Source organism: Camellia sinensis, chromosome 11 (genome assembly GCF_055761805.1).
Source record: "Camellia sinensis isolate YWXY chromosome 11, ASM5576180v1, whole genome shotgun sequence".
Classification (NCBI taxonomy): domain Eukaryota; kingdom Viridiplantae; phylum Streptophyta; class Magnoliopsida; order Ericales; family Theaceae; genus Camellia; species Camellia sinensis.
The window spans coordinates 118500668-118515031 of NC_138971.1; the positions used below are offsets into that span (position 1 = coordinate 118500668).

The 14364-nt window shown below is 36.5% G+C and overlaps 1 protein-coding gene across 1 annotated transcript; it reads left to right on the forward strand.

The window, feature by feature from the left end:
* The first annotated feature begins 541 nt into the window (after window positions 1-541).
* Window positions 542-10802, forward strand: LOC114313740 (uncharacterized). The gene is made up of 9 exons (XM_082894587.1): window positions 542-1002; window positions 1104-1297; window positions 7989-8170; window positions 8259-8543; window positions 8639-8697; window positions 8809-8845; window positions 8938-9009; window positions 9633-9957; window positions 10228-10802. The coding sequence occupies exons 1-9, from the start codon at window positions 894-896 to the stop codon at window positions 10588-10590; spliced, it is 1626 nt and encodes a 541-aa protein (XP_082750713.1). The 5' UTR covers window positions 542-893; the 3' UTR covers window positions 10591-10802.
* The last annotated feature ends 3562 nt before the right edge of the window (window positions 10803-14364 follow it).

The following is a 14364-nucleotide window of genomic DNA, read 5'->3' on the forward strand; positions in this document are numbered from 1 at the left end:
CTAGAAAATAAAAAATAAAAAAAAGGTCGTTAAAAAAATAGTTGTCAAATCTCCTTTGAAATCCTATAGGCTAAGGTAACCAAAAAGAGTTCTTTTGAAATTTTTGAGATAATCAATTGCCGACAAGAAACATGAATTTCCTTTCTAATCATGTCGGTTTGGCATTTTTGGTTCATAATTACAGAAATAATAGCTCAATTAACAAGGGTAGTTTTGTCATTTTAAATTTATTGCCGAGAGAAGCAACTGGGCCTCCCAAACGAGAGGTTATTAATGGCTCATAGGGCATTTTTCAATAATATTATGATTAGTGGGATAATGAAATTTATGAATTTATATTAAATAATTAAAAATATAAAAAGATTAATAAATTATAATCGGTAATGTTATATATATCAATTAGTGTATTAATATTAGTTATGACTTTATTATTGATTTTACTCATTATACAAATTATAAATATTAAAAATTTATTAAATTATGTACATCATTAATCAATACATTAATTAAAATATATAATATTATTCAATTATAATTGATTATATTTGAGGAAGATATCGCATGAAGTTCCTGAACTCACAAATAATTTTTCCTACCGAACATCCCAACCCCACCATCCCCATCTTTCCTTAACAGTTCAAACCCCACACCGCCACACGTACCTCTCTCTCTCTCTCTCTCTCTCTATCTCCAATTGTTATAATCCCACTCTCTTTCTAGCAATAAGTCCCTACAAACATCTTTCTATCTTTTCTCTGTCTCTCTCTCTCTCTCTCTCTCTCTCTGTTCAAGAACTGAGTTGGTAGCTTTGTGTTCACTTCAATACCCTCTCTGTTGAGAGACAACCAACCCATTGATGAGGGCAGATCTTCTTGAACTAGAAAACTTATAAAATGTCATGTTACAAATCACTCTTCTTTTCTCTTCTTACCATCTCTCTCTTCTTTTCTTTCTCACATGGAGACTCAGACTTTCTCACCTTCCAATCACCACCCACTTCAGGTACTTCTTGCAAAAAAATTGCTTCTTTTTTTTTTTGAGGGATTAGATCAAAGTCAGAATTTTATTACCCTTTTTTTTTAAAAAAAAAATTTGATTTTCAGGGAAAGTTTTTGAAGCAGAATATGGTGTGGTTTCTTGGGGGACCAAAAGATTTCTTGCGGAGGGACCCAATGGTGAAGGTCCTCTGAACTCATCTCTTATCTTGGCTGCCAAGAGGACTCACAGAAGAGACCCTCTTAATGGGTTCAAGAAATACTCAGGAGGTTGGAGCATTAGGGAGCCCCATTACTGGGCTGTAAGTCCCTCAACCCTTGAATGATTTTGTCTTCTTGATTTGCAATATATGCATATGTTTCTATATCTATATCTATATGGATGAATTACAGTTATTTCCCTGAGTTTTAGAGAAAATAGAGCAAGCCTTATAGTTTTGTAATTATTACATTGGTAGTTTCATTTTCATCAATAATTCGTTAATCATAAAATGATGGCATTTTTTTTACACTAATATATATATATATATATGTGTGTGTGTGTGTTTCTCATTTATATCCATGTCTTTCACACAATCTGTATGAATTCTGGTACTTTAATGTTGTGTTTGGTTGAGGGATTTGAGGAAGGATTTGGAAAGGGAAATGGAAAAGGTAGGTGAAATATAAATAAAATATGCCTAAATTTCACATACTTTCACACGCCTTTTCCCTTTCCCTTTCCAAATCCCTCCCCAAATCCTCCAACCAAACACACCATAAGCATTACTAAAAGCGTGATCAATATAAATATGCTAAAACTATGGGGTGTGTTTTATTTTATTTACTGCACCTCTTGGTTTTGATTTTACAATTGTAATTGGGTAGGCTTAATTGATGTCATGTTTGGTTTGTGGCTCTCTTGGTTTTCAATTTCAAATGTGGGTTGACTAATTGGTTAGGTAAGGTTTGATACCGTTTACGTTTGTTTGTTTGTTTGTTTTTTATTTATTTATTTATTTATTATTATTATTATTTTTATATTTATAAAAATTTTATAAATTCGTTTTTACTTATTTTTAGAAAAACATAAAATTACAAATGTGTTTGGTTTGCGGCTGGGTTATCTTGGGATAATGAGTACTTTAATAAGTTTTCCACCCCATATGTGATAAAATAGCCATCACCAATGTAAGTTATCCCAAGTCATAAAATGTAAACCAAATGTGGGATACTTTTATCCTAAGACAAAATAATCCTGTCCCGCGCAACCTCTTTACTCGTGACCTAAGGGTAATCTTATCATATAATTTTTTTTTTCCTTTTTTTTGTTGGTAAAAGTGACTTGCTCTTCTATATTAAATTAAAGAAATGATATGCTGAATAGCATTGATAGTTGTCGCTATAAATATCAATTAAGAATGTAATTGACCATTGTTTGGGGCATAAAAGAAGGATGTATATAAGCTATGCAAATCCTTCACATGGAAAGGCTATATATATTACAATTGTAAATTGAATATAAATTTTTTGAATTCAAATTGTAGCCATATTGGATTTTGACTTCTCTATATCCGTGAGTGTGAGAAATGTTGGACAGCATATGATTATATTCTCTCAAACTCCAGTCCATGTTCATTGAAAGTAAGCAAACTGTTATCAAATACAAATTTTCTTACAATTGTCTGCTTTGTTGTTATATGCATTATTGTTTGTATTAGAAAATAGAAAATGGTGCAGCTTCGTTAATGGGCTGAAAAAAGGTCTTCTGTGACCATGCTAAGGTCTTCTATTGTAGTTGGGCTTTCAAAGTCCATAATAATGGTAAAGTCTTTATGTTTCTTCAACCAAATGAGATGACATTATGATTTGCCAATGATGATCAAAGTTCAAACTTCATCTCTAAGCAAAGAGTGACCTTAATGTGACACTACAGATCATGTTGGTTAATGATGTTGATCTTAGGAATGGATGTTTGACTTTGGTCATTTTACTATGATAGCTTAACCGCAAATTGTGCATTCATAATTTATTGGATATACAAACTAGTCTTCCTTGGATGCAGATCTTTAGTATATAAGAAGCACAAACATGCACATGTATGGACACAGACGCATGTATAGAGTCTATATAGACACGGGACACAACAATTTAAAAAAAGAAAAAGAAAAGATATGGACATCAAGGGGACATTGGAAAAAAGAAAAAATTATTTACTATCTATATGAATATAAATTTGGGCACAGACCTGAGAAGCATTGATGTACATGTAGGAGTATTTTTTGTTTCCCATCTTTGTTTTTATATATTAGTTTTGACCTCAAATTAGCTTTTTAAAATATTTTTTTAAAAGAAACCCACCAGTGTGTCATGAGACGTGTGTAGACACAACCTATGTGTTTGTGAAATATTCCCAACTTGTTTTGTAAGGTAATAATAATTAAGAAAATCGATACGTTACATAGCTTGCCCAGCACATGGACACATGTATCTACACTGTGTTGGAATTTGACATGTGTTGGATACGGACAGAGACTGAACACTCAAATTGCAATAGTGGATCATCATGGGATGCTTGCGATCGTGATCATTGGGCTTTCGGATCTCCCTCACAAACCCTCTGCAGACCCACCACCAAACTCCCCTCTAACAAAAACCCATGGCCTACATTTTGTATATGCATGTAAATATTTTTAAAAAAATTAGTATAGAGCATTCACCCAAAACCCACTTGAAAAACCACCCAATCGCCCACTGACGTCGGTCCCCCTTCAAACATAGTCTCCCATTTGGGTTTTCTCATTCCCTATCGCAATTAGTTTCATATATATATATATTTATATATATACATGGATGCGGATACGGGACATAGCGATTTCAAAAAAATTGGGATACGGATACAGTGGGGCATAACAATAAAATATATTTTCATATATTTTTATTTGCTACCTACATTAATATTACATCTACAAACAATCAATATTAATAAAAATTAACTCTAATTCTATTTTTTAAATTAAAAAGAATACTTTTAAATCAACACATACAGTTTATATATATTTTTTAATGGATGATCTATTAAATATTTAAATCTAAAAAAAAAATAATAAACATTCAACATTCATCAAAAGCACTAAATAAAATGGGAGAAAAGACAACTTGGCATGTCCCTAGTGTGTTCCCAAAGTGTTCCCGGCCTGTCCCCTGAAAATAAATTAATTAAATAATAGGATACACCATGTGGTGTGTCCCATACGTGTCCCCGAAGTGTTCGCTTATCTTTAATGTGTCTGTATGTTGACACAGATACGACATTTGTTTTGAAGTGTCGGTACTTCATAGTATATATATATATATGTATGTATCCATATTAACCTATTGTTGCAACATCAATTCAAAAACACAGGTGGTGTGTCTTTGTTTATGTCTATATCTATATATGTGTGATTTTTACAATCAAAATATATGTATAACAAAACCAAACCAAACCAAACCAAGTCTTAAGTCCCATGAAATGGGGTCGGCTGCATGAATCTCTCTTCTCCACTCAACTCTATCCAAGGCCGTTTCATTAGTCAAATTAAGGAGATTCATATCTCGATTTACTACACTAGTCTACGTCAATTTAGGTATACCCCTTTTCCTAACACTGCCGTCTACCGTCACTGTATTGCATCTCTCTTCTCTACTGCCTCTGTTGGTCTCCGTTGTATATGACCAAACCATCTCAATCTATTATCTCTTAACTTATCTTCTATCGGTATTACTCTTACCCATTCTCGAATATACGCATTCCTAATTATGTCTTTTCTAGTCTCGCTACACATCCACCTTAGCATCCTTATCTCAGCAACACTCATTTTATTTACATGTTGTTTCTTGGTTACCCAATATTTCGTCCCATACAACATCGCTAATTTAATAGTTGTTCTATAGAGCTTTCTTTTTAGTCTAATGGGTACTCATTTATCGCACAGTACTCCAGACGCACTTCTTCACTTAAGCCACTTCGCTTTAATTCTGTAGACCACATTTGCTCCAATCTCCCCAGTTGTTGAGATAATCGATCCAATCTCCCCTCCTTAATTTTGTGTATCTATATATACGTGTGAAGTGAAAGTGAGTGAAATGAGTTTACTGCGATAGTGGACTCAATACCCAAACGAATGGAATGAAGAACTAGTAGCAGCGAGCTAAACATCTGTGAGAAGAATGTTATTGTAATTCTGGGTGTGTTCATATGCTTGGCAATGGTAGTAGGTTGTGGTGAGTGGTGGATGATGATGTAGGATGTTTGGTGGTGGCAATCCTGTTGCTATGTGTGGGTGTATGGTGTGATTAGAGGTAGTCCGGGAAGATGGCGGGAACTTCAATGGCCTGAGATCACCGGAGGTGGAGAAGAGGAGGTCAAGGCAAGCTTGGAGAGGGAGAGGTTGGCAGTGATAGACCTTGAACACTAATGTAGAGTGTGAGAAAGGGTGTTTAAACATGAGAGTTGGTTGTGTTGTTGTTGTGTTTCGCTACATATACGATACGTTATATAGGCCACAGGAGTATTGGAGCCCAAGCAAACTGTTGGACAGGTGGCTCGTTCTCCTCAACTCTGCCAGAAGTGATATAAGCCCTTTTGTCGTCTGTGGCTTGATGGCAGACGGAAAGTAACGTTTCGTATATGCATTAGATGATATGAAATATAAGGTCGTCGTTGCCTCTTTCCCAAGCTTAGTCGAGGTGGAGTTGTCGTAGCAAGAAGACAACCATCTCGACGATCCCATGACCTCAGCCGCCAGTTTAGTATCCTCTGATGATCCCGGGCAATAGTGCTTGGGTCTTGCTCCCAACCCAGGCATCTCAGTAGGTGAATGGGCTAGGGCCCACCTTAATGTTTAGGAGAGCCAGGGGCTCGCTTCCAAGTGACCAAATAGGAGAATGGGCCGTGGACTTATCTCAATGTTTAGGAGAAGAGCTCGCTTCCAAACGACCAAGTAGGAGAATGGGCCGCAGACCTATCTCAATATTTAGGAGAGCTAGTGTTTATCAATCCAAGTCCAAGTGAACCGGGGGTTGATTGTATTGTTGTTTGGTCTTGGAGTGAGGTATGAAGGACCATGGGCCTTGCGGGGCCATGGTGTTGCCTGTTGTAGGGATCTTCATATTTAGATATATTTGGGCTTATATGTATGTTTCCACTTAGGCTAAGCATATAGTCTTGGTTTTACGTAGTGCCTTGGCACATGGCGCCCGTAGGGCTCGCAATGTATCAAACATACGACATGCGCGCGTGGTGCCTAATTGGTCTGCCACGTTGGTGGGTTTTTGGTGATGTGGTACCTGTAAGGCTTGTCATGTATTGGGCTTGATACAAGTACCCACAATATGGGTGGTGAAAATAAACAGAGGCGAGAGAGAGAGAGAGAGAGGAGGAAGGGTAGGGGAAGGGGATGTTTGGTTGTGGTGATAGGAATATTGAGGAGTGTTTGGTTATAATGATAATGGATATAATATGAGTGTTTGGTTATGTTTTCAAGGGTTCTTGCGATATTTAAACACTTAAAAATGCTGATATCATGATTTTTTGTTAGTTGTTAAACGGTAAGATAATTGAGGGGAGGTCTATGTATTTGTCAGAAATCTTAGCGCTCTTTATTCTTATGTTTTAAGAGATGAGTTGCCAATCCTTTGAGCCCCCATTGTTCAATGAAAACAGAAGTAACAAAAAGTAAAACAATTATTTCAACCACAACAACAGTGCTTGGGTCTTGCTCCCAACCCAGGCATCTCAGTAGGTGAATGGGCTAGGGCCCACCTTAATGTTTAGGAGAGCCAGGGGCTCGCTTCCAAGTGACCAAATAGGAGAATGGGCCGTGGACTTATCTCAATGTTTAGGAGAAGAGCTCGTTTCCAAACGACCAAGTAGGAGAATGGGCCGCAGACCTATCTCAATATTTAGGAGAGCTAGTGTTTATCAATCCAAGTCCAAGTGAACCGGGGGTTGATTGTATTGTTGTTTGGTCTTGGAGTGAGGTATGAAGGACCATGGGCCCTGCGGGGCCATGGTGTTGCCTGTTGTAGGGATCTTCATATTTAGATATATTTGGGCTTATATGTATGTTTCCACTTAGGCTAAGCATATAGTCTTGGTTTTACGTAGTGCCTTGGCACATGGCGCCCGTAGGGCTCGCAATGTATCAAACATACGACATGCGCGCGTGGTGCCTAATTGGTCTGCCACGTTGATGGGTTTTTGGTGATGTGGTACCTGTAAGGCTTGTCATGTATTGGGCTTGATACAAGTACCCACAATATGGGTGGTGAAAATAAACAGAGGCGAGAGAGAGAGAGAGAGAGGAGGAAGGGTAGGGGAAGGGGATGTTTGGTTGTGGTGATAGGAATATTGAGGAGTGTTTGGTTATAATGATAATGGATATAATATGAGTGTTTGGTTATGTTTTCAAGGGTTCTTGCGATATTTAAACACTTAAAAATGCTGATATCATGATTTTTTGTTAGTTGTTAAACGGTAAGATAATTGAGGGGAGGTCTATGTATTTGTCAGAAATCTTAGCGCTCTTTATTCTTATGTTTTAAGAGATGAGTTGCCAATCCTTTGAGCCCCCATTGTTCAATGAAAACAGAAGTAACAAAAAGTAAAACAATTATTTCAACCACAACAACAGCAAAAAATAAATAATAATAATTTACTTTTACTCTTGGAGAATAATCCTGCTCCTAAAGATATTGAACTTTCCTTGTATGCTTCATGAACGCACATTGACAAGCACATTTCTTACCATGTTATATTTTTGTTTAATTAACTAATCCAGAAATCCATATTGAAACTATTTGTTGAACATTCAAATTTTCTACTGATCCTCTTGCTTGAGTTTGACTAATTTCTAGATAACAACATCATGTACATTTTTGATTTGTTTCAGTCTTCGGGTACTGACTAACATAAGAGTTTATTTCTTAAATTATTTCCCACTAACTTCTTTTCTTTTTCGTTACTTGCAGTCTGTGGCTTTAACTGCTGCTCCCTTCTTTGTCATTGCGGCTATCTGGTTTGTGGTCTTTGGACTGTGCTTATCTTTCATCTGTCTCTGCTATTTCTGTTGTAGAAGGGAGCCTTATGGCTATTCTCGAACAGCTTATGCTCTCTCTCTTATTTTCCTCGTACTGTTCACCGTTGCTGCAATGTATACTCTCTCTCTCTCTCTCTCTCCACACTATTTCTGTTCACTTGATTCTTTCTGACCAAGCTATTCATGTTATTTTTTATTTCAGAGTTGGATGTGTTGTTCTGTACACTGGACAGGGAAAGTTTCATGATATTACAACAAAAACATTGGACTATGTTGTAAAGCAAGCCAATACCACTGTGGAGAAACTTACGAATGTTTCAGGATATCTTAGTGCAGCTAAGCAAGTCGGAGTAGATCAAGTTTTTCTGCCTTCTAATGTCCAAACCGACATTGATCAGATTGAAACCAAGATCAACTCTTCTGCTAGCACCCTTGCTGCTCGAACAACGAAAAATTCAGGAGACATAAAACAACTCTTGGATTCTGTGTAAATGACAAATTTGAGAACTTTCTTTTGTGCTTTTTGTCAGTTCTTTTAGTATAATTATTGATATGAAAAAGGAAGTTCTAATTTTTTTGCAGAAGACTGGCTCTTATCATACTTGCTGCAGTTATGCTTGTCTTGACATTTCTTGGATTCTGTAAGCTCCATTGAATCCCTTAATCAGTTTCAGAACCTTTCTGTTTGTCTATTTTTTTTAAAAAGTCATATTGATACCTGAATTATTTATTTTGGTTGTATTTTGGTCCAGTATTCTCACTACTCGGCATGCAGTTTCTTGTGTACATGTGAGTGAGACTGTATCTTCATATAAACTCAAGTTCCATTCTTTTGCTTTTTCTGCGTATCTTTCTCAAGGAGTGCTTTTAAATTGTTGCAGCTTGGTGATCATTGGATGGATACTCGTTGCAGGAACATTTATTTTGTGTGGCATATTTCTTCTTCTACACAAGTTCGTTCCATCATGACATCCTTCATATAAAAAATCCTCCTTCACATATTTGGTTTCCTTTTATTTTCACAAACTACTCTCTCTGTGTTGTGTGCACTCGGTGTAGATTACAGTTATGTGCAATGTCCTCATGGTGTCATTGTGATTTTTTCGGTCTTAACTCTACCTTATACATTAGATGAATGTCCCTATGATTTGTGAAATTACAAAGAGAGCATTTAGCTTATTGGGGGTAGTAAATGGTGTGATCGTGTCGTTTGGCTTTTATAAACCTTCTTATATCGCCAAGGGTACACAAAAATGCTGAACAGGCTCGTAGGTTGCGTAATTGGTATAGACACCATAAAAAGTTACATGGAGTACTGAAAATTTGTCTCCTTTGCAATTCCTCATGTTAGAAACACGAAACAGTTTTCCTCATGTTCACTTTCTTTTCATGTGAAATTCAATTTTTCAAAACCCTTTTGGTTACTGTTACCCATGGCTCTCTCCTCAAGTTGCATCTAAATGCATCCTTTGTACTATTCTCAGTGAAGCCCTTCCATTGTTAATTTAGATAATTTTTTCTGATTTTCTAATTGACGTTCTCAAATAATCTAATTGTTCTTTGTTTGGCATATTAGTGTGGCTGAAGACACTTGTGTTTCGATGGATCAATGGGTCCAAAACCCAACCGCACATACAGCTTTAGATGATATACTGCCTTGTATCGATAATGCCACTGCTCAAGAAACCTTGTTAAAAAGCAAAGAAGTCACTTCTCAACTCGTCAATGTGATTAACCAGGTCATCACCAACGTCTCTAATGGCAATTTCTCCCCCAACTTTGCGCCGTTGTACTACAATCAGTCCGGTCCTCTGCTGTCAACCCTGTGCAACCCTTTCAATTCTGATTTGACAGATCGAGCTTGTGCTGCTGGTGAAGTCGACTTGAGCAACGCGACACAGGTAAAGTAAAAATAATTACAACATTGAAATAGATAAATAAAGCAATATTGTGTAGTGTTGCTTTGTGATAGTTGAGAAATTCCTGGTGAAACTGTACTCTTTTGCTCTCTCAAAATTAAGTTTTGAACTAAAAATCCACATACAGGCTTTCCAAGTTGGCAAAAGTTGGAGTTTGGCAATTGCTTTTTTAGCAGCTTGTTTTTTTTGTTTTGTTTTTTTTAGCTGATCCAGAACTGAGAAAGCTCAAACTCTATGCTTCATATCTTGCAGGTATGGAGAAACTATATATGTCAAGTTTCGGCTAGCGGGATCTGTATCACAACGGGCCGTTTAACTCCTTCTATCTACAACCAAATGACAGCCGGGGTGAATGTGAGCTACGGGTTGTATCATTATGGTCCATTCCTGGTCGAACTACAAGACTGCACTTTTGTGCGACAGACATTTACTGATATAAATAGAGATTATTGTCCCGGGTTGGAACAGTACAGTACATGGATCTATATTGGGCTGGTTATGGTTTCTGGTGCAGTTATGCTCTCTCTGGTTTTCTGGGTTATATATGGGAGAGAGCGACGACACCGTGTTTATACCAAACAGCACCTGGTTTTTGAAGGGGACAAGCATACTTAGAAAACTCTAGTTTTTGCCTATTTTTACATACTGATGCGCACATTGGGATGTAACTTTGTATCAAGTTTGGTGGTTCAGCTTGGTATATGTGAAACGGTTGTTTGTTTGTAGAGTTGCAATTTATTATGTTAGGATTTCAAGTTTTTTTCTTGTGTTGATCACTTTGGAAACGGTATTCTTGGACTTTTTTTTAAAAAAAATTTATTTGTAAATTCAAGATTCAAACGTAGCTTAGATCTTGTAATAATGATGGAAATAACAGAAGAAACTCCAAAGTGAACTTTCAAGATTTAATCTATTCCAATTAAGGGCAAATAAAAGAGCTAAGTGTGAAAAATGGGCGAAGGTTTTCCTGTTGGCTTTCCAATACAAGCAAGCGATAGTGGATTGAATTTCTAGTTTTAAGGACTTGCTGTTTTGTTGGGGTTTTTTTTTTTTTTTTTTTAGTTTAATTTCTTTTTTAGTGAATTTTTTTTTTAAAAAAATTATGTAAAACCTTTTGCTTTTTAAATCCATCTTGACTATATCTTGAAAATTTTAAAAATAATAACAATAAATTAAGCAAGCCCAAAAAATACAACTAAATTTGTTTTTGTAAAAAAATAAAAAGGTAATCACACTAATCTCTCTTGAGGTTTGGAAAAATACAGTTAATTTTAATAATTTTTATATAATTATATTAATCTCCTTTTTACTATGGTTAAAGCGACTAAAATTAATACTGATGATAGTCAGATGATGGGCAGATGTTGAAGTAAACAAAAATAAAAATACGATTAATAAATTATTGATGAAAAATGACCTAACTCTTATATAAACTAAATCCTCAAGGGAGACCGGTATAATTATATCAAATGTGTTAACAGTGTTTTCTTTAAATCCCAAGGGAGATGAGCGTAAAAATATGAATAAAATGCGGCTTTTTCAATGTTGTTTTGAGAGTTGATTATTTTAATTGATTTTTAGAATTTTTATGAAACGATATGCAAAAACTAAAAAGATGAATTGACTTTTTTGTAGTAAATTTTTAGCTTTATTCATATATGAAATTCATACAAAAAATTTCAAATTGTTGTAAATAAATCAATTTTTAGTAATATTTTATTTTAAAATGAAAGATCAACAATAACCCGCATTATTACGTATAAAAATTATATATAAATTTTTTATTTATATAGTATTACTCTGCAACCTATTGCTAAAACAGCAAGTCTGAACATAAGATATAACAAATGTGAAACCAGTGAGTGCATATTATGCTAAACATGTTCAATGTATTACTCTGTAACCTATTGCTACTAGTCTGAACATAAGATGTAACAAATGTGAAACCAGTGAGTGCATATTATGCTAAGCATGTTCAACTTTGATTACCTTCTTGTTTTTGTAGTTGAATAAGGATTCCCAGCTTGTAGGTACGGGTGCAATTCAGTCAGATTGGGAGAATATTCAAACTTAGTGTAAGTTGTGGTAAGATCTGTTCAGACTCGTTCAGACTCAAATTGTAACTCAAGATTGTCTATTCAAATCCGACCCGAATTAAACTCGAATTGCCCGACATACTTGAATTGTCCGAATTATACATTAACTTCATCTATTATTATTGTTATTATTATTAATTTATTAAAATTATACTCTATTTATAATTTTTTTGAAAATCATTAACGTCAAACCAAATAATTATATAAGGTAAGAAAGATGCACTATACTAGTCTTTACAATTTATGAGTGAGAATAAAAAAGGTAAGATTTTATGTTACTTGTGTATATAATGTATTCAATATTATTTAATAATCTAAATTACTTTAATATCATGTAATGACTAATAATTTATATCTATATTTAATATTTTTATATATCTATATATGTATAATTTAGGTTTCGAATTGCTTGAATTGTTTGATACATTTGTTCAAGCCTGTCAAGTCCGTCCAAATTTAATTTGAACTTCTGAATTTTTATTTAAGTTCCGTACCAAATTCAAAAATATATTATCCAAATCTTGAAAAAATTCAGACTGGACTTGAATTACTTGGATTGAGTTCGCCCAAATTATCCTACTTGTAAGTCACTCAAAAAGTGAATTATTAATTCAAAATATTAGGGTAGCGTTTGGTAACGTTTACGTTTTTTGTTTATGTTTATAAAAATTTTATAAACTGGTTTTTTTTTATTTTCAGAAAAACAAAAATTACAAACGCGTTTGGTTTGAATAAAATGTTTAAAATTTTTTAAAAACATAAACTAAAAAATATGTTTTTTCAGACCTAAAATACTTATATTTATTTTTATTATTTATGACAATGAGATCGCACACATTATAATTGAAAAAAAAAATTAATTGAAAAAAATTTAATTGGGAAAAAAATATTTCAAAAAAAAATTAATTGAAAAAAAATTATTTGAAAAAAAATTATTTGAAAAAAAAATTAATTGAAAAAAAAAATTGAAAACTGAAACGTAAACTCATTTTTTGAGTTTATGTTTTTTCCTCAAATTTATAAACTGAGACAACTATTTATAAATCTAAAAAAATTATCAAACAAGTTTTTATGATAATTTTTAAAATTTTTATAAATATAAACTAAAAATGGAATGGATACCAAACAGACCCTAAGGTGCCGTTTGATAACACTTACGTTTTTAGTTTTCTGTTTATAGTGGCCTCAGTTTATAAATTTGGCCAAAAAATGAAAACACAAAAAATGTGTTTCCATTTTGAGTTTTTAGTTTTTTTTTTTTTAACCACCCAACACTAGCCACCACCCGCCACAATTTTCCATCACCGTCTTCCGCCACCACCACCCACCACCCACCTCCCACCCTCCACCACCACCTGCCACCATCACTCACCACCCACTTACCACCACTACCCACCACCCGTCACCACCACCCACCACCCACCTGTCACCACCACCCACTTGCCACCCACTCGCCACCACCACCACCACCACCACCACCACCCACACCACCCACCACCCACCACTCACCTGCCATCCACCACCCACCACCCGCTACCTACTTGCCATCACCACTCACTACCCACCTGCCACCACCATCCACCACCTACCACCACCAGCCACCTGTCACCCACCCACCCTCCCCCCACCACCATCACCCACCACCCACCCGCCACCTACCTGCCACCACCACCCACTCGCTACCACCTATCACCCGTCACCGTCACCCACTCACCCACCCACCACCACCACCACCACCACCACCACCCGCCACTTACCTGCCACCACCCACCATCCGCCACCCACTTGCCGCCACCACCAACCACCCGCCACCACCACCGCTACCAATACCACCACTACCCACTCGCTACCACCCACCACCCGCCACCGTCACTCACCCAACCACCATCACCACCCACCACCCACTCGCCATCACCCACCACCACCTGCCACCGCCGCCACCACCACCACCACCACCCGCCACTGTCATCCACCTACCTACTACCAGCACCTGCCATCACCCGCCATCCGCCACCCACCTGCCACCACCACCCGCCACCGCCGCCACCGCCACCCACTCGCTACCACCCACCACCCGCCACCACCCACCACCACCAGGTACCCTCCACCCACCGTTACCACTTTTCACCACCCGTCACCGCCACCACCACCACCCACTCGCTACCACCCGCCACCGTCACCCACCCACCCGCCACCAGCTACCCACCACCCACCGTCTTTCGCCGCCACTTGCCACCACCGTCTTTCGCCGCCACTTGCCACTAGTTGCCATTTTTCACTCTTTTTTAAATTT